Source organism: Bombyx mori, chromosome 23, assembly GCF_030269925.1.
Source record: "Bombyx mori chromosome 23, ASM3026992v2".
In the NCBI taxonomy this organism is placed as follows: Eukaryota; Metazoa; Arthropoda; class Insecta; order Lepidoptera; family Bombycidae; genus Bombyx; species Bombyx mori.
This window is the reverse complement of record NC_085129.1, coordinates 9,065,926-9,087,127: the sequence shown is the minus strand read 5'-3', so window position 1 is coordinate 9,087,127 and position 21,202 is coordinate 9,065,926. Positions and strand designations below refer to the sequence as shown.

General features: G+C 34.4%; 2 protein-coding genes and 1 long non-coding RNA gene across 4 annotated transcripts; 2 read left to right on the top strand and 1 right to left on the bottom strand.

Annotated features, from left to right (window-relative positions):
- The first annotated feature begins 7,023 nt into the window (after positions 1 to 7,023).
- LOC101745927 (threonine aspartase 1) lies at positions 7,024 to 9,338 on the top strand. Of its 2 annotated transcripts, none has more exons than XM_004932600.5 (4): positions 7,024 to 7,496; positions 7,568 to 7,696; positions 7,837 to 8,654; positions 8,746 to 9,338. In XM_004932600.5, exons 1-4 carry the CDS (start codon positions 7,469 to 7,471, stop codon positions 8,887 to 8,889), a joined length of 1,119 nt encoding a protein of 372 aa, XP_004932657.2. In that variant the 5' UTR covers positions 7,024 to 7,468; the 3' UTR covers positions 8,890 to 9,338. The 2 variants fall into 2 exon arrangements, with proteins under 2 accessions (XP_004932657.2, XP_062531207.1); XM_062675223.1 differs by having other exon boundaries at positions 7,191 to 7,496; positions 7,554 to 7,696.
- On the bottom strand, positions 9,331 to 21,111 carry LOC101746074 (protein Daple). The gene is made up of 7 exons (XM_004932601.5): positions 20,812 to 21,111; positions 19,506 to 19,922; positions 14,575 to 14,858; positions 14,156 to 14,326; positions 13,848 to 14,064; positions 11,149 to 13,759; positions 9,331 to 11,057 (listed from the first exon to the last, which is right to left on the bottom strand). The coding sequence occupies exons 1-7, from the start codon at positions 20,875 to 20,877 to the stop codon at positions 10,708 to 10,710; spliced, it is 4,116 nt and encodes a 1,371-aa protein (XP_004932658.2). The 5' UTR covers positions 20,878 to 21,111; the 3' UTR covers positions 9,331 to 10,707.
- Positions 15,845 to 18,662, top strand: LOC134201090 (uncharacterized). The gene is made up of 2 exons (XR_009976268.1): positions 15,845 to 16,697; positions 18,453 to 18,662. It is a non-coding gene; the product is annotated as an uncharacterized LOC134201090 (long non-coding RNA).
- Positions 21,112 to 21,202: the final 91 nt, after the last annotated feature.

Genomic DNA, 21,202 nt, shown 5'->3' with positions numbered 1-21,202 from the left:
AAGTGTGTGTCAATTGTCTCGACTACAAAACTGGTTGCATGGACCTTGTTTTGTTCCAATTGATTGGCACCCACCCACCATTATCTCTTCCTCCATCTTGTTTATCATTATCGGTAGGCAGCGGCTTGGCTCTGCTTCTAGCATTGCTGAAGTCCATGGGCGACGGTAACTACTCATCATCAGGTAGGCTGTATGCTCGTCTGTCTACAAGGGCAATAAAAAAAAGTTTTCACGATTCTTTGTTCGCGCACATTAACTAAATGACTATATGAGCTAACTAAAAATATTGCCGCAGCCGCGATCTCCTCGATTTCCATCATCGATACCTAGACGTCTTAACATATCAGTAGACAGTCAGTAAATGAACGTTCACGATTGTGTGGACAGTTGCCCGATCATGGCGGCGATGATGAACGATCATTTGTTGGTTTGTTGGCCCATCATGGCCGATTGTGAAGAGGAGCCATCAAAGAGGTGCACGCACAACTCTTATCTTAGTACGCGACAAGTGCATGTTGTGAGTGGACGTGTAGGTACATTAAAAAAGAATTTTACTTTTTTTCGTGTTTAACCATTTAATTATGCCTTCGTGTTCATTTTGGAAGTGTAAAAACACAAGCCGAAACACAAATAAAGACGAAGGTGTTACTTTTCATGCGTAAGTATTTGTAAAGAATTTAATTTGATTTATTTCAAACACGTCTCGAGCGGCTTAGCGGGATGAAGGAGAGGCGTGAGGGGTGGAGAAGCGACCGGCTGCCAAAGATTATATACTAAACAGAGCGGTTAAAGTTCTGAAGTAACTCTCTATACGTTCGTTTTTGTGAAACTGGAATTGAATATTTCATATTTACTTTAAAATAGCAATGACGTAATAACTTTCATTATGAGTGACTTTTGTTCTTATTTTCTTAATTTTAAATGTATAGGTACCAAATATATCATTAGGTATATTTTTATACAGTACAGATTAGCTTTTATAGCCCGGGAGTTGGCTACAAAGTATGCGAACATTTTTTTGTTAATTTTAGTTTCCCTCAAGATCCGCGAGTTAAAGAGAAATGGATTGAAGTAATTCAACTTGAACGGAAGGAGGATGACTGGCTACCGACCAATTGTAGTAAAGTATGCTCTGATCATTTCACACAAAATGAGATCTTTATTACGAAAACGGGGAGACGTAAAATTATAGCTTCCGCTATTCCAGCCTTTCAGGTATATTTCGATTTATATATTTTTTTTTGTTATTACCATGTAATAATTTTTAATCCGATTTAGTTGTAATTACTCTTTTTTTTCAGCCACTGCCAATCAATGCTTTTGATGACAGGGAAGGATCGCCGAATGTATTTATTTCTGATAATGATTCTATATTCGACAGTCCAAAGGAAATTTCACTCAAAAGAAAAATCAAAATTATAGAAAAGAGACAGTTACAGTATAAGAAAGACCTCCTTAAAGTTAAACGACAAAATAAAAATTTAAAAAAACAAAATATTACTCTGAAAGAAACTTTAAAATTTTTTAAAAAGAAACTAAAGGGCATGGGCCATTTTCGGCCCAGCTACTCGTGCTCTCAAGGACATTAATGAAATATCTATAGGAAAAAACATTTCATTTTACATACTTATTATAAAATTTAAGGGTATTTTAATGGTGGGATAATTAAAATCATAAATAAAAAGAAATTAGCATGACTAAGCTACATTGATAATATTGATGGAGTTGCCATATGTAAAATATATTTACATTTTAAACAATTTAGATGAAATCTTCTTAAAAAACATTATATTGCAAAAAAAATTTATTATATTTTGTTGTAATATAAAGTATATTATAGTACATATAAATATATAGTAATATAAATAATATTTAAGCTGATGCTGATGTTAAAGTGTCAGTGTATTGACAGCAAAATCATATGATATAACCTAAAATTCTTATCTTATTTTTTAAATATCTCTGTATCCCCATGAACAATATTGATTTTAATTTGTTTATAATAAAAGGGATATATGAGTCGACTATTATCAAAGGCGGCAATCTGACTTTTGGACAATGATTGGTAAATCAGAAAAACGAATTATTGACTTTGTATTCCATTGGCAGTCACAAAACTCTTCGGAACGACATCTTAGATAAATAACAGGTTAACTATTAACCTTTATTTAATGCAGGTTTTGAACCGTATTCTTTGAAGGAGACGATTATATTCAAATAAATCTGTATTGACATATCAATAAAATTTTTTTGTCCAAATGTACAGATTGCCACCTTTGATAATAGACGACTCATATAGTCTATTATTTAAACTTAATTTAATTACTATCCTTGAACTTCGTTTAGTGGGCCGTGCAATGTATGGAGAGTGGCCCATGTCCTTTAGAGCACTTTCATGAATTAGAATTAAAAGCTGAAGACGCGGATGATAGTTTTCAGCAATTGTTACGTCTGTATCGTAGTAAATCGAAAAATTGCAATAAATTTACACCAGCTCTAAAAAAATTTGCATTAACTTACATTACTGCTCCTGCTGGCTATAAATATGTTAGAAGTAAATTTAACAATATTTTACCACATTCTCGCACATTATCTAAATGGTATGAAAATATTCATGCTGAACCGGGATTCACAGCACAGGTTTTTGAGAAGCTGAAATTTAAAACTGTGAATGGAAGGATTTTAGCCACTTTACTCATCGATGAAATGGCGATCCGGAAGCAAAGAATTTGGAATGGCCGCAACACTTTAGGCTTAGTTGACGCTGGATTAGGTCAGAGTAATGAATTAGCAACTGAAGCATATGTGATGATGCTTGTTTCTAATACGGAAAACTGGAAAGTGCCACTCGGCTATTTTTTTATAAATGGTCTCGGAGATCTTAGAGCCAATTTGATTAGAACTTGTCTGGAGAAATGCTTTCAAGTTGGTGTTGACGTCATTGCAATTACATTTAACGGCTGTGCAGCTAACATTGCTGCTGCAGAAAACCTCGGATGTAATTTCAGTAATATCAATTCACTTATAACTACTTTCGACCATCCATCAAATAATAATAAAAAAGTGGCTATCTTTTTTGACCCATGTCATATGCTAAAATTAATACGCAATACATTTGAGGCAAAAAAGATAATTTTTGATCAAAATGGCAATAAAATAGAATGGGAATATTTAGCGAGACTACACAAATTACAAGAGTCAGAAGGCTTTAAATTTGCGAACAAGATAACTGAACGTCACATATACTTCAGAAATCAAATAATTAAAGTTTATTTAGATCACTTGGAGTTGCGTAGTTCTTTTTCAGGAAATTGTTTTACCTACAATTTTCTTATTCTAAATTGTTCTCGACCTTTAGAAAATATTAATGAAACCAGTGTTCGCGAAGAAGACATTATTGAACATTTGACAATAAGCCAGTATGACGTGAACTGTGAAATATTATCAAACAGTTTGGATTTAAAAAATAATACATTAAGTGAAATTTCCGAGCAAGTAGTGGGATATATTATTTCAAGCTGGGTGGCAAGAAAAATAGTAAAAAAATTAAAATGTGAAATATGTAAAGATGCGCTATTATCTATATGAAAAGTTGGATTTTCATAAACTCATAAATATAAAAAATATGGGTGGGCTAGTTTTTCCTTCACGTGATTTGTTTCTTGTTAGTTTAAAATCAGAATATTTTATAAGGTATCACATTAAAGAAAAAGGAACTCACAACTTTACTGGTGTCAATGAATTAAGTAGTATGTAACTTATATTAAAGTCATTTTTACCCACCGATATTTTTCAAATATTAGATTACCATTCTAGAGAACATCCAGCCACTTTCAACCACAGAGTTTTAATTATAAAAGTAATCATTGATGACTATATAAAAGTCAGACTTCATTACTTACATAAAAAAACAGAATGTACAAAACGTCAAAAATTTTATAAATTGGTTGGTTTTAACGGACTTTGATGTAATTAAAGTGATTAAGTAATTACTGTGCATAATAATTTCTCACAGTTTTTTTTTTTTATTGTTTACATGGATGGATGAGCTCACAGCCCACCTGGTGTTAAGTGGTTACTGGAGCCCATAGATATCTACGACGTAAATGCGCCACCCACCTTGAGATATCAGTTCTATGGTCTCAAGTATAGTTACAACGGCTGCCACACCCTTCAAACCGAAACGCATTACTGCTTCACGGCAGAAATAGGCAGGGTGGCGGTGGTGGTACCTACCCGTGCGGACTCGCATGAGGCCCTACCACTAAGATTGTTTTGTTTATATTATATTATTATTTAACGTATTCTAAATAAGTGATTTTATTTCATTTTTTTATTTTTTTATTATTTTCTATCATTCTTCCTAACCTGATTCCTTACAGTACTGTGTAGGTATATATAAACTTTAGAAATCAGAAGATTATCACTTCTGATCAATATTCTATTTGTTCTATGACAAGTGATGACTTACTTACATAGACCTATATAGTAGGGACACGACATATTGTTCTATACGTACAATTGCTTATATAAATAGCACCCATTTTGAAGGCACATACATAAACATATATCTATCTCGTTCTTACTCAGCACTTTAACTCGCAGGAAAACAATATAACAGTATTTCAGTGCGTACATAAAATGAAACATGAATATACGTAAATATCTCCGTCTCCGTCTAATGAGGCCGAAAATCCGCCATGTTTAGCGCGCCAAATGTCATTGTCACGTCAGTTCGGCCGTCTGTTTTGGGTTGTACATTATTTATTGACTATGATATCGATTTAATATGATTGATTATATAAAATTTCATAATTTATCATGCTTAAAACATACAAAAATAATAATTAAAACGTATTTTATAGGATCTCAAGAAAGTCGATGTCCTAAAACTATTATCTATATGTATTTAAATTCATTATGGAGCCCTCATCCGAAAAATCCATTTTTCGGTCGGAATCTATTGATCATGACACTAATCATAAATACCACTTTAAAATATGTCATCAAAACATATTTAGACATTCTGTTTAGATATTTCGGGAAAAAGGCTACCGACAAAATCTCTTCGAAACTATTTAAATAAAATAGTTTTATTCCGCAGTGAGTAAAACACTATTGTAAATTTGTTAAATATTTAATAATTAAGTGATTTTAGAGAGGAAGTCACAAGGAATGACGTTTGTAATTAATGAATAAATGTTCTGTAGGTGTTTTTTTTTTCACGCGGTCCCTTGATAAGTTTAAAATTTGAAACACTCTCAAGCGAAAGTGATTCAAATGGTGCGGCGCACCTTCCTTGGGGTGCGCTGCGGTACTATGTTACGGACTTTAGTCAGCAAAACAATTAAAATATATTGTAATAGTCTAAGAAAAACACGTACTCAAAATACGATAACATTTAGCATGCTAGAAATGGGCTGATGGCTTTGAACTACGCCATATCTTTATGTTTTGCGACAAACGACAACTTTATAAAATCAGTGTAGCAACTTTTAAAAATCATCATATCGTTTACTTGGCAAATTCAAAGGACGAACTTGTCTTAGATTTCACCCATCTAAATCATATCATATTTGCACATAACAATATACCTACTTACTTCCCATTAAAGTATAAATTCTACAAATAAATAATACTCAACAATATTTAAAATAAAATGAGCCAAGAACGTTTATCGATAAAACCTGATAACATTGAAATCTTTTGTACAGCACTAAAGCCGCCATGTTTTGTGGCCAGATGACGTCACAGCGGCACGAAATTTTAGTTGACGTTTCATTTCCATAGGTTTCCTACTTCATTGCTTACTTAACGTGCGAAAACTGCGAAACTAATGACAATCCCGCCACGAGTGGGGGCCTATCTAACGATCTACGATCGATGTATGGCCCCCAGTAACCATTTAACACCAGGTGGGCCGTGAGCTCATCCTCCCACCTATGCAATAAAATAAAAAACCATTAAATTCATCGAGATATTACGAATATAATCTCGTTCATTAAGTTGAGGTCGTATCTTCTTCGCCGCAATTAAATAATAAACAAACAGACCTATTTGATGATTCAACACATTGACAACCATTTAATAGGATATTACCTATTATAAGGGTTTTTGTGAAAACCCGACAAGTCCCATCCAGCTATTTTGTGTCATTCACAGAAAAATCTGTCACTCTTTTAAATAAGGAAATTAGAGTACATCTATACTAATCTATAGTCTATACTAAATTTAATTTTCTAAATCTACAGTGGTTTTTACGGATGTTCCGTTACAACTACCTACTGAACCATGCATCCGATTGACTTGAAACTTGGTATCCATGTAGAAAATACATGTACTTAATGGATAGGCTAATATTTATATGAGTGATGGACTCCTTAATAATAATGACAATAAATAATAATGTTAATTTTAAATGCCCAGCAAAGCGGGCGAGTACGGCTAGTCATAGATATATGTATTACATACATACTTAGACTTATTATTTATGAACTTAATAATTGTAATGTAATGTAATTTATTTCTTAAGTATTATATAACACCGGTTACTTGGAGATATTTCGTGGTGATTGTATTTAAATGGGATTGTAAGGAATGCTAAAATGTATTGATAAATAATGTAGGTATCGAAAACTTTCGCAAATCGATGCCTCCAATGAACACTACGCTAACTCCAAGTTCGTAGGTTTACAGGAGGAGCGTTTAAACGAAAAAAGTTGATAAAATCTTTATTATTGCAGATATATTTTTATGGTTTTTTTTGGTGTAACTAGCTGATTTACTCTTGCTTCGAACCCCATCAATAATGATTTGTAATACTTTTAAAATAGTGAAGCGATTTGCGTGAAAAACGAAAATTTCAAAATTTTGAGTTAGAGTAGTGTTCATTGGAGGCATCGAAATATCGATTTTACTATTTTTAATAAAGATTCGATATAATTATGATTTTTTAAACGAGATTCTGGCCCGGTTTTTGTACTACGAAATAAATATTCAACTTTTTATTATAATTATCTTTCGAAATCGCAAATAACAATAAGTTAGTATATTTGTAATACAATAATGAAAAAATATTATTTGTGTTACAAATATCTTTAAATCAACAAGCAAACCATAATTATTAAAAACTTTCGTTTGTTAGTCTGAACAAAAAATCGATTATTCGAACTTAACAATACGATACTTTACGCATCGATACATGTCCACAAGCCTTTCCCAATATAAATAAACATTTATTCGTCTATAAATTTTAATATTGTCGACATCTTACAATTTAAATGTATGAATCGAAAAAATTAAATATGATTGATTCAACATCAATTTCCTTCTAAAAAATAAAGTATCACCTTATAAAATTAATTAACCATCGTTAATGACTTGACTTGATCTGTAATATTTATATTTAAAAAAAGGCTAGGTGTTTAAAACTGTTTTACACTATACTTATATTTGAAGAAGTTTAAATATGAATGGATTCATAGCCGTGCATTGCGGTAAGAAAACGATTAACCAGATAAACGATTCTCTATCTAAAGTCATAAAATAATAAGAATGCTTATTGTAGGCGCCGGATATCACAGTGAAAATTTAAGAAAAGAGTATCAGAAAACATGCAATCAGGCCTGCAGAAAAGCTAGCGAAATCTTAAAACAAGGTGGAAATGCTGTGGATGCAGTTGAAAAAGCCATAATTGGTAAATAGATGTAATATTACTTTATGATTTATATATTTTAATTTAAACAAATTTGAATTAATTATCTGTTGTTGAATCTCTACTATCTTAATTCACATTTATTACTAATGTAAATTAACTACTACATTATTATTTTACAGAATTGGAAAACAGTCCATTAAGCAATGCTGGTTATGGATCAAACCTAACTTGGGATGGTACTGTAGAGTGTGATGCATCACTTATGAATGGTCAAACTTTACATTTTGGAGCTTGTGGTGCTGTTTCAAATGTTTGGAATCCTATAACACTGGCCAAGAATCTTTGCATTAAACAATGTGACAGTTTGTCTTTGGGTAGAGTTCCACCTTGTATACTCACTGGACAAGGTGCCCGATCATGGGCACAAAGAATGGGCCTTGAAATTGTGGATGATCACAAAATGATTTCTGCAAGAGCATTTCGTAACTTTAAGCATTGCAAGCGAAAACTTAAAAAGTATTCAATACAAAATGATGTAAAATTTAGTCCTCTAGATACAGTAGGAGCAATTTGTGTGGACATTAATGGTGTTGTAGCAGCTGGTGCTAGTTCAGGAGGGGTTTCTTTAAAACATGAAGGTAGGGTCGGACAAGCTGCTTCTTTTGGAAGTGGGGTTTGGGCTTTAATGAGTAGAGATGGAATAAAGTCGTCTGTGGCATCATGCACATCAGGATGTGGGGAGCATTTAATAAGAACACAGCTTGCAAAAAACACAGCAGAAAGTTTGTTTGAGTCCCCATCCCCAACTGAAAGTCTAGATAAATGCCTGAAGAAAAATTTTTTACATTCACCATTCTTATGGGATGTACCCGAAAGACTGTGCGGAGCTTTAGCTCTAAGGCATGACCCACAAACTGGAGATGGTGAAGTTTTATGGGGTCACACAACTAAAACAATGTGCGTGGGTTACATGTCTTCGGAAACAGATAGACCAAAGGTAGGATGCCCTCATTGACATAATAAAATGAAAAACACATAATAAAATAAAATCCTATAAATTTATAATTCCATTTTGCTTTCTGTTCTAGTGCATTATCTCACATCTACCTCCAAATGTAGAGCCAGGACATAAGGCTGTTGTCTCGGGACATCCCTTTAAGATTGCAATTCAAGAGTCCCCAGTAATACAGTGGGAGGTGGCTGAATCAAACTGTAATGGATATCTTAGTTAATTTTAAATAACTAGATCTGATTATAGGAGTGTTATGTGAAAAAATGTATTGATTTAAAAAAGAATCAGTCTTATACTTGTATTTGCTAGGCTGATGAATAAATTTTAATGTTCCATTCTGTACTATGCAGTTACTGGATCCCATAGACACCACAACATATAATGCTACTGGCTGTTTCTATCTTAGAGATAAGATTAAAGTTACATTTGCAACTGCCATGTAATCCTTCACACTGGAATGCATAATTGCTCAGTAGCCCAAAAAATGGCAATATTGTGATAAAATAAACTAGGCTCCCAAAATTTATTTTACTGATTATTTTTCCTTCTTTTTTAGTGACTTAATCAATAACCAGAAAGTAATTAGAAATTTGTATTGATTGGTTATTAAAAATAATAATATGAATAGCATTATTGTGTTGAGTCAATAAAACTAAGTAAATTAAGAAATATATTTTTTATTGATACTTTGCTTAATAAATTGTGCGGCAAAGATAAATTCGGTGAGACATCTTCAGTAGCTGTGCAGTACACTGCAAAAAAACTCCTAATTTCTAGTTTCTATTTTAAGTGAATATAATTTATTACTTTAGCACCTCAAAAAGATAAGTACCAATTAATGAAATCACAGTAAATTATAGAGAACTCAATTATGAAAATAAACTTATATAGATATAGAGTAGATTGAAAAGAAGTCTATAATTAATTTGTTTTCATCTTGTTGTTAGTGTTTCTAAAACGTCTAATTAATTTTTATCAGAAAACTGGTGTGTGATGTTACATTTTGGGGAATTACATTGTAACCTATATAATAAAGAGTAATGAAAACGTTACCCAAAGATAAACTATGCTGCTTTTACTATCGTCATTACGTAGCGAATGTGATCCATATTATATATTGTCATGACATGACTGACATATTTAAAAAATGTTTATAATTATTATATTATCATGTAAATGTAAACTAAACGAATTACTGAAGAAAATAAACAAAACATACGTTTATTAAATCACATTTCAATATTATACTAAAGTACAATTGATGTAAATTTTAAGGTACATAAAAAACGAATCGAAAAATTATCTGAAGGAATGAGTGTAAAAACGATTCAACTGACATAAGCTAATAAAATACACAATAAACTGAATCTCTAATTTGATGGTTCACCAATATAAATAGTATACATTATAATAAATGAAAATATTATTTGTGTCAAAAAATGTAGATCACTCAGATAATTTATTTCAGAATAAAGAAATTTTCAGTCAAAACTCAGAGCCAGGCACTTGCTGTTTTAAAAGCTGTTTTAATTTTCCAGTAGATTTTATTTAAACCACTTTTTTTTACTGAGCCCTTCTTATCCTATGTTTATTCTAATTTATGCTACGAAACAACTAAAACAATAGTAAAAATTTGTCATTGTTAGTATTGTACATATTGTTACACTAAATCAAAAAATAAAACAATATTCTAGTTTTTTTATAGGGTTATACAGTACATAGTCGTAATAAGTCATCAGACTTTGAAGCTGTATTCAAATAAATAAAAGAAAAGCCTCTATAAAGTAAAAATATACGAAGACTACACTATATTGTGACAAAAATACAATGTATTTTCTTTATATTTCTGACTAATAGTCATTCGGTTAAATGCCAAGCTAATACTGCTCTCCAAATCTTATCACAATACTAAAAATTGCAAATATAAATTCAAAAGTATTAATAATATCCTGGTCATGAGGTTACATAATTCGATCATATAAATACATTCGAAATACAAGGCATGGCTTCAGTCTTTTTTACACCACAAACCACTGCATCAGACACATCCGTATTCGTACCATATCGCGGACTCTTTAGAATTCTCCGTGTTTTCGTTACGATTTATTGATCTCCGGTCGTGTCTTGCTTCATTTCTATCTTGAGTAGAATCATCGACCGTGTGAGGTTGGTCCGGACCAGGCCTTTCAGACGTTGGTCTTTCATTCAAACTTTGACAAGCGCCGTCGCCGATAACCGTCGATATTCTGTTGTATACTAAATATGTCGGGTTCTCTTTTATCGGTGTACTTTGCGGCTTTGAATCAAGGTTGACATTAGCCTCTTCGTCTGCTACATACACAGTGCGACGAGTACCAGCTGTACCGAATACCGGCGTCGGTGTTGAAGCTGAAAGGTAAAATAGAAGCAAATATATTTACAGATAAACTATATCTCTATGAGGATATGTAATAAATATTATGAAGTCAGTAGAATATACCTGTCGGCAAACCCGATTCGCTTTCTATACCTTGAAAGCTGTTACGATGAGAAGGAGGCACAGTTTTATGTGGTCTTCTACGTAACGATGCTCTAATTAGAGCATCATCTCCGCCTCCGCTATGTATGGACGTTGTCGATAATCTTCTTGCGAAATTATTGTCACCGGTAAGTCTTGTAGAATCCAAGCTATTAATAGACCCGGACATTTCCATGTTTTCTGATTTTTTTAATAGTTTATCATCAAATCTTCGACTGAAGCTCGCTTCAGTACTGTGTCTAGACGATTCAACGCTATGATTAGATGTCGCGGGATCAAAATCAGACATTTTCAACGTTTTCTCAATTTCTTGACTACCTGGATCTGACTCTCCTGACTCAGAGCCTGCTAAAGTTAGTTGTGATTTAGAACTGGAGGCATCTTCGATTCTTTTGTTATTTCTCGATGGAACCTTGTTTATTAAGTCTGTGCCGGCTTTCCGTACCCTCTTAACGAATGAAGCTCCGAAACCACGTCGTTTTGTTGTACAGTTATCTAACTTTTTATAATGTTCCATTATTTTTTCTTCCAGTTTTTCCTTTTGACGGCATAGTGCATTAACTTTGTCGGCGAACATTTTCTCTTCTTCGTGATAATGCTGTTTATCTTTCAACGAATGAGCGAGTAACTCGTGATATTGGGTCAAAAGTTGAGACACGTGATCCATTAACGAACGCCTATCGGCATCTAAGCTTTTATTCATTTGTATCAACATTTCACAGTGTTGATTTGTTTTATTAATCTCTAGTTCCAAGCTCGTGATAATTTCAACTTTTGTATTGACTTCCCCAGATATTTCCGTGTTGAGTAATTTTAAATGCGACACTTCACTTCTCAATTTTCTGTACTCTTCCTGCATGTTTCTATATTCGTTTTTCAATCTATCGCTAGCAGTAAAAAGATTTCTAAAATCATCTTTCAATTTCGAGTGTTCTGCCCTAAGGTTTATCAAGTTTCTAGACTCTGTTTTCAAGTTATCCCTTTCTTTTTCAAAATCATTTACTTTTTTTTCACAATGCGTTAGTTTTTCTTTTAACTCTCTATTTTCAAGTTTTAAATCCCTAATGGTAACTTTCACTGGCTCTCTCTCACTAAGGAGCATTTCGTACTCTGTATTCAATTGTTCGTGCAATGTCTGCAGAGCAACCTGGTCTCTTAGCAGGTTGTCTTGTTTGTCCTTCAGTATTTCTAACTGTTTTATAATTTCTTCCTTTTCCGCAGCCAATTGGCTATTAGCCAGTTGTAATGTCATTTGTTGCGAAATCAATGACCCGTTTTGCGAATTCAGCGTAGCAATATTCACTTGCAATTTAGCGTTTTCAGCTTGACTGCTTTCGAGAGAAGCTTGTAAAGCAATTAGATCTGCCGTGAGCTGTTCAATTTGAGGATTAACTACATCATCCTCTTTGTCAATTTGTTCTATATGTTTGCAATCACATGGTACTAATTTCAGTAAGTTTGCTTTGGCTGCAATTTCAGATATTAAACCTTCATAATCACTGTTTGTGATAATTTTTTCCAATAGATCTTCTACGTTAACTTCTTTGGATATTATTTCTGTCGAACGTATACCAAGTTTCTCTACACAATTCCTCAATTTATCAAAATTAACTTTTTCGGATATTAAATCTTTCTGCAGTGTCTGTATAGTTTCAGTGTCAACTTTCTTTTGTGATTTTAATTCCTGGGTTTTTTGTTCAAGATCCTGTAATCTATTGGCTATATTGTGATTTGTTTCTAATTCTTTGACTAATCTTTCAATTTCTTTTTTCTTTAACTCAAGTTCGCTAGTAAACTTGTCCAAATTTACGTCTTTTTCTTCTACGGCTTCTCTTAATTTACCAACTTCTCTTTGTAGATTGTGCGTGTCTCTTTCACTGAAAGTCAATTTTGTTTTAAGTTCTTCTGTTTGGATAATTAGTCCAGTAACCTTATCGGCTTCCGGCTTAAGAATATTGACTTCTTTGTTTCTGGTGTCTAAGGTTTTTTCTAGTTCATCAGCCCTCCTCTGTATTGAGTCACAGAGCATTTGTATACGTTGCTTATCCTTGGTAAGCGATTCTAAATGTCGTTCGAAATCTTGAAGTTTACTCTTTTCAGATTCTCTATCTATGGCCTGCCTATCTATAAAAGATTTTTGACTGTCCAATGAGTCTTGTAATTTTCTGTTCTCTTCTAGGGCATTTTTAAAAACTTCCTCGAGTTCCGAATTCTGTTGTACAAGCCTGTTGTAATTTTCTTGGAGTTGTTCACATTTCAATGCCAACCTTTTCTTTTCTTTTTCTAATTCCAATACTTTATCACTGCTTTCTAATAATGATTGTTCTCGTAAGTTGTCTATTGTCGAGAGGAGCCGTTTATTTTCTAATTCTAACTTCAGTGCCCTCGCTTGAGCATTACTCGTTAATTGTTCTGATAAACTATTTTCTCCAGATTCTAGAGTGCTCTCTCCTTCATTGTCTGTATCTAGATTGCTATTGTTACTTTCACTTAACATAGACCGAGTAATATATTGCAAATGGTTGTTTTCTTCAATGAGTTCTTGTATTTTTTGCTGATCTGCATCTCTTTCCTGTTAAGAAGCGTAATTTTTATTAACACTTTATGATGATAAAAAAATAATTGCTTTACACATTTTTAAAGGTGAATAAATTAATTACCAATGCTATGTCGTTCGCTTCCCTTTTTAATTTGATCATAGCTGCTTCTAAATTGAGGCATTGCTCTGCTCTTTTTCTAGCCCTTTGCAGTTGTTCCTCAAGTGCATCCCTAGTTTCCATTAAGGCTTTGTTATCTTCTCTCAATTCTGACACACGCGTCTTATAATACTCCGCATCTGCCAATCTATCTCGGTATCGCTGAATTTCTTGTTCTAATCTGAAAATTATAATTATTATATTTATTATTATTTTTATTTCAGTTTCATCTGATTACTAAAGGCTCAAAAATATTATTGAAAATGTCTTACCTTTCACATCGTTCAGCCTTTTCTCTAAGCGCATCAACTTCATCTCTATAGCCAGTAGCTTTTCTTGCTTCATTGAACCATTCTTGGCTGTCTGTTCTCAACTTTCCTAACACTAACTTAGTGTGTTCTAATTCTTCACGACATTCTACAAGCTGTTCAGATTTTTCTTCACTGTAAGAAAAACACATTATTTATTATAAATATTTTCAATGTAGACATAACACTAGTTTGGCTTTATATTTTAATAAAACATTACTTCTAATCGAGGAATGTTAGAAAGAATGGGGCCAATAACATAGCTTCTAAGAATAAACATTTATTACTCTTCAATATCGTACTGCATGTATCGCAGTTATGATCTTGTTAACACTTGTCCATCAGTACAAGTAATAAAAGATTTTACATAAATATACTCTTACAGTTCCTGCCTTTGCTTCCGTAGCCTTGCTTTCCAGTCAGCTAATTCAACAGCTAAATGTTGACTATCGCCGTTGCTTTGATTTACATTCTGGGTTGATCGATTTTTTCCATTTTTGACCTCATTTTCATTTTCACAAAGCCCATCTTGCAGTACTAAGGAAGCCCAATTTTGCAGATAATGGTCTCGTTCTTTGGCAAGTCGTCGCATATGATTGAACATAGTCGGTGACTGGAAGAGATCTATCGCATCTGGGGTCAATACCACTGTTTGCATGTCTGTCACCTGTGAAGTTATTCTTAAATAAATAACCGAGAACAAATCAAGCATGATCATCCGGCACCAAATAAAGATTCCCTGTGTTAAGGGTTATCAGAGACTGACATAAATACTTATATACGTTTATAATAAACACCCAGACCAAGAGCAAACAAACTTGTTCATCACACGCTCGGTCACCGTCCTCATCGAACCCGTCCCGACGAAGGGCTCGACGAGCGAATTGACCCATATACATAGCCCACTGAGTTTCTCGCCGCATCTTCTTAGTGGGTCGCGTTTCCGATCGGTTTGGTAGATTCTGCGAAGCACTGCTCTTGCTAGGGTCAGTGTTAGCAACACTCCGGTTTGAGCCCCGTGAGCTCACCTACACACGTTAGGGTGAAGCTGAAATAGCCTCTCAAGGCTATCAGCATAGGAAGGAAAAAAAAAAACACGAATGTTTGCCCCATGCCGAACCCAGACCTCCGGCGCAACAGTCAGTAGCGCTAACTATTGCACAACCGAGTCAGTCATTTTTTAAATAAATAAACAATATATAATGATATTCCCTCAGTGTATATCTTTTTACTCGTAAATCTTTTTCCGTTTTACTCAGTACATGTACAAAAATGACGGCCACTTCCCTGTTGAGTGGTTAGCGTAGCCTATAGACATCACGACGTGAATGCTGTCACCCACCTTCAAAATTTAGATAATATGTAGCTAAGGTCTGAGGTATTACTGGCTTGTAGCAGAAGTAGACAAGAATTGGATGTGCACTCTACGCTTTACAACTAGTGGTCACGATAGAGATTAGGGAGAGTTGTGTAAGAAAATAGAGCGGTAAAATACTACAGAAAGAAAATACGCTAGTAGCTCAAGGTCAGGGTTAAATTACTCATATTTTCTAAAAGATTCCCGAGTTGTGTAAGGTCCTGCCAAAAGATGAATCTGGTTGCTAAGCTACGTGCTATAACTATAAAGTCACTTTGAATGCATTTATTATCTAATTTAAAAAACACAATGTATTGTATTGTCCGATCAATCAACAAGCATTGAATTGAATAATAAGTACTCGAACATAACCCGCAACACGACAATAATGCATAGCAGATCCAAACTGTATATGAGTGAACGGATACTAATAAATTTTTTAATTGGTTTAAACAAAACACAATATCAGTTTTTCTTTAAATAGGTGTAGGTATGGCTAAGCTACTGCGGCTAATTCTCAGGCGCTCAAACATCTGCGAAGTATTTACCTCCATAAGGATAGACATGTTTAGCTGACTACGGAATGTGTACCCAATATGCGAGGCCAGCACCACATTTAAAATGGATTGGTACTGTGTAAATTGCACAAGGACGTTGAACGAGAAAACAAAGTTTGGTAAACGAATTCACGGCCTACTCGGTAATAAGAAACAAAGACATCATAACATAAATACCGTACACCCACCCTGAAACATGACACCGACATCCGTACTTCGGTGGCCTGTAGCCTTATAGACCCGGACTCTTATGGAACAATTAGAAGAGTCGTAAGGGCTTCGTTATAACAAAATTAACTATACAGTCGGCTCCTAATTCACGAATATGGCAGTTTTTTTTCCTACCTAAGCTGATATCCTTGAGAGGCTATTTCAGCGTAACCTTAACTAGTAGGTGAGCTCACGGGGCTCATACCTGACGACGTTGCTAACACAAACCCTAGCAAGAGCCGTGTTTCGCAGAATCTACCACCGGATAGGAAATGCAAGCCACTGAGAAGATTCGTCGAGAAACTCAGTGGGCTGGGTTAATTTACTCGTCGAGCCCTTCGTCGCAAGCGACGAGTTCGACGAGAACGATCACCGGATGGCGGTAAATATTCATTATTTGTACTTTTCTCTCCGTCCTCGTTGAACACAATGTGATGCATTTAAGATATACAGTTCCAGTGTGTTTCTCAGCTAATTAACTAAGAATGTGGACAATTTAACTGGCCGCAAATCAAGTTAGTAACGCAAGTCAAGTTTATTTAATGAAGCAACATCAAATTCAAATATCTTTTTAGTCACAACTAAGTACAAGTCGGGGCCGCTTGCACAAAAAAATTATGCAACCTAAAACTTGTCAAGCACTTGATAATGCGGTCATAAATTTGTGTAACTAGAACAAAAGAGTTAATAGTCGTTTTATCTATAACTCGGTTTTATGTTTTACATTTGAAATCTATATTTATTCGTTGTAAGTTATGTTTCGAACATATTTGCTAAATTTCACGCCGGATCAATTCATACTGTTGATTAAAGTATCTAGCCTCAAGCAACCCAGATTGCTCTCGCACGTAGAGTCGATTTCATTTTCAGAACGGACAACAGACAGAGCCGAAGCTTGATATTATATTGAAAGTGTTCTAAAATTAGTTATTGGATAAAAAAAATACTGTTTATACTTCTGTTTTTTTAAAGATACTAAATGGGTTTACAGTTCATGCTCCATTTGTTGTTAAGTGGTTTTCGGAGCATATACCCAGCGGGGTATCCCGGAACACCAGCGGCACCGCGCGGGCGGTCTGACGAGCCGTCGTACCGTGAAGACCGGTGTCGTTAGTCCACGACGAATGTTTCGACGAGTCGGGCGTCCTCAGGATAGCGCCGCGACCAACACTACAAACAGATTTGTAGTGTTGGTCGCGGGAACCTCTCTACTCTGCCCGGATTTTGACCCCGGGCGTAGATCGGACATCAGATTCCCGACACCATTGCTAATATCTCGTTCAGAATTAGATGCGGTAGCTCCATTTCCGCCATCAAAATTTTTGGCCCATACCGTAGACCTCGAAGGCCAACTACCTACTACCTAGGCGTCACCCTGGACAGAGGGATAACATTCGTTCCTCACGTTAAGTCAATACGCCACCGAGCTGCGTTCGTACTGGGTTGACTCTAAGTCTCTGCAAGCAAAGTAAATTGCCTTTTCATAGGAAGTTCCCGTTTCTGCAATATAGCCGTCGGTGCACCGTGGTACGTGAGGAATGTCGATCTTTACGACGATCTAAATTTAGAATCGATACGTAGGTACGTATCTTAAGTTAGCGTCAGAACGCCACTTCGACAAAATGGCACGACACGATAACTCACATTTCTACTGATTACATATCCGAGCTACGGGGCAACGCAAAGCCGTCGTCGCCAGAAACACGTCTTGTCGGATTTCCAGGATCCTACTTCTCGGTGTTGTTAGGCTTTTCAAGCACCGGTTACCGCCTCGTCGAACTACCCCATATTATATTCACATACTTTTTCGCCGGATCTGCCCAGTGGGTCGCGATAGCGATTCGATGGTAGATCCTGCAAAGTACTGCTCTTGCTAGGACTAGTGTCAGCAAATTCTCTCAGATTGAACCAGTGCGTAGGGTTTTAAAAACATTCTTGAGTCCACTCCCTACATCTGCTCACCGTCAAGACCCACATACCCCGCGCTCCCTGTAGGTGCGAAAACTTCATGAATGAGGTTCTGTGTCCTCTACACGAACATAACAATGTAAGATCTTTGATACCAGAACTGTCATCCACCTTCAAACCTGTGTTGGAGACTCAACTATATTATACAAAGTCTGTTCCTCCCTTCCAGTCGAATTGAAAACCAATTTGTGAAAAAAACGACTCGGACCGACAATATGTGGTGCGGTCACCAGTAAAGCTCTTTTTGATACATCAAACACATCCATTCTGATATATCAATCCATTTTTTACAACTATTTTGTTTACGATTTTTATCCCAGGCTTAATATAAATATGATCTCTGCCGCAATAAAATTAAGGAATCCGCATAGGAAAAAAATTATATTTCATTTATACTTTTTTCTACACAATATAACAAGTAATCAGAGATTAACATTGATCATAATGAACAGCTTGTTCACTAAATCTATGGTATAAATAAGACAAAAGTCACTGAAGATATTTCTGCTTAGCTAAGAAAAAGAGTATTTATTGTTTACATTATCAGCTTGAGAACAGTTATATACTTTACACCCTATCCAGACATAGCATACTATCCAATGAAGAACACTTCAATTCTCCAAATTTATTCTATCAAAAAGTATTGTATGTATTGTGTCAAAAAAGTGTACTTAATACTTTATAGTATAAGGTATCCAAGGTATAAGGTACAAAGTAGCCACCAATGTAGCTGACTAAGTCCTAGCACCAATATTTCTTTTAATAATTATATTCATCTAGGTTTTATGGACTTGTATCTTCTCTTCACTACATGTATGCTTATTGAACTCCTTTAATGCAGGTTAAGAATTGTGATGATTAAAAAAAACATTCACACTTAACATCATATCGACGCTTGAAAGGCAAACGTGACTAAGCGACAATAACTGCTTTATACATAAATGATAGGCAATAACCATATTCGATGCGCAAAAAAAAATATTTCTAGGTCTATTAAAATCATTTCAATACTACAGCTAGATTTGTTAAAATAGAATTTTTTTCAGGTATTTCAACTTTAAATTAGTCTACTGTAAAGTTCATGCATTATCGCTTAGTCATGTTTGCCTTTCAGGCGTCGATATGATAATTTAGTATTGTCATAATTTACAATATACTTTTTTATGAAATGTAAATAGGTAATTAAAAAAAAGGCTTGTTAACTAGCAATGGTTTGAAATACCTGTTTGATGCATTCCACAATGCTGTGTTGTAGCTCCAAATCAAGTTCTTTAATTCTTGTTATGAATATTTCTTTATTTGGACACTGAACAGCGGCACCGAGTAGTAGTAACACAAGCAACTTCATGTTCTCCAGCCCTTCCCTGGATTCCGGAGCTTTTCCAAGGCATATGCATTCTGGGACCACTAAAAGTGTCATTCCCAACTCCTCTTCATACAGTGCTTTCACATTTTTAATGATAGCATCAAAGTTCTTAACTCTACCAAGTATCAAAGCCTGGTCTTCGAGACCTGACAATTTTGTGATATGGTATGATGGTTCTGGGTCTATCTGAAGATAAACTTGGTGAAGGATGTCTCCATTGAAAAGAAATTGATACCCAGAACCTGATTCTGGATTTGATATGCATGATTTTATCTGTGAACAACATTAACATTTGACAGGATCAATGTTATATTATCATAGTCTAATTTTACATGTATACTAAAATAAGACTGACGATATTGTTAAAAAAAATTAAGGCAGTGAAGCTTAATGCCATTATCTAACTTGATGACAACAATACATTCAACTTAAATATTATTTGACTTCAATTGTGTTAATCATTCAATACATAAATGCATAACATTATTACACAACTGCTTTTGAAAGTTTAATCTTGCCATAATAGCTGTAGGCTATATTGTAATGTATGGGAACTGTGTTGCAGAATATAGCACAGAGAAAATATATTCTCTAGAGATTTTTATTTTTTTGAAGTTATTCTCACCTTATTGACTTTATGATATGAATTTAATTACCAAGTTGTGAATCAGAATTTTAAAATTATAAACTAAAGTAGTAGCAATGATATTCAATATATGTAACTATTTTCATGATATATTTATTATATTTTTTATAACTGTAGCTAAACAACAGTTATTTGGATAAACCTATATTTATTACAATATACTTTATTATCTGGGCCAGTTTCTTGTCACAGTTCCTTATCAAAAAGTAGATAACTTTATAGTAAATTTGTATAAATGCTTAGATTTAAATTCATAACAAAAACAAATGTATGTAATGTAATACTACTTACTAATTTAATGTTATAAATTTGATTAAACAAATTTCTCAACTAATCTTTAATAAAGAAACTATAGTAATCAATTAATTGTTCTACTAGTTTTAGTATTCAGATCGAATGAACTTTTCATATCAGAAATCGATACTAAAAATAACACGTTCATTGGTATGGAACGGTTAACTGATTTTGTCTCACGCTTCTTTCTTACACACAAACTACGGATCTTTGTGCACTCACCCACGAAATCAGAGGCCCGTTCAAGAAGTCTTCGATCTCCGTACCAGATGCAGCCATCCTTGCCATGAGTTAGGCTCGATGAAACCTATCCCCATGCACCCGCTCCGTGCGCATGGCATCGAAATAATGTTCGTTTATAAAAACAACTTGTAATCACATTCAGGATATGTATCAAAACACAAAAGAAAACCAAACTGCCCGACTTTTACCACACGTCCTAACTTCATGCGATTTCATTTCGCTACTTTGATTAGTTGACAATTGACTGAACTGACATTACTGTTTGTTTGTTTTTTCTATAGGATAAGCAATGTAAATGTTGCTACTATAGCTTCTTTTGGAACCGTTGGCCAAAGCTATGCTTGTTAGGTAAAATGGTACAAAAAAATTT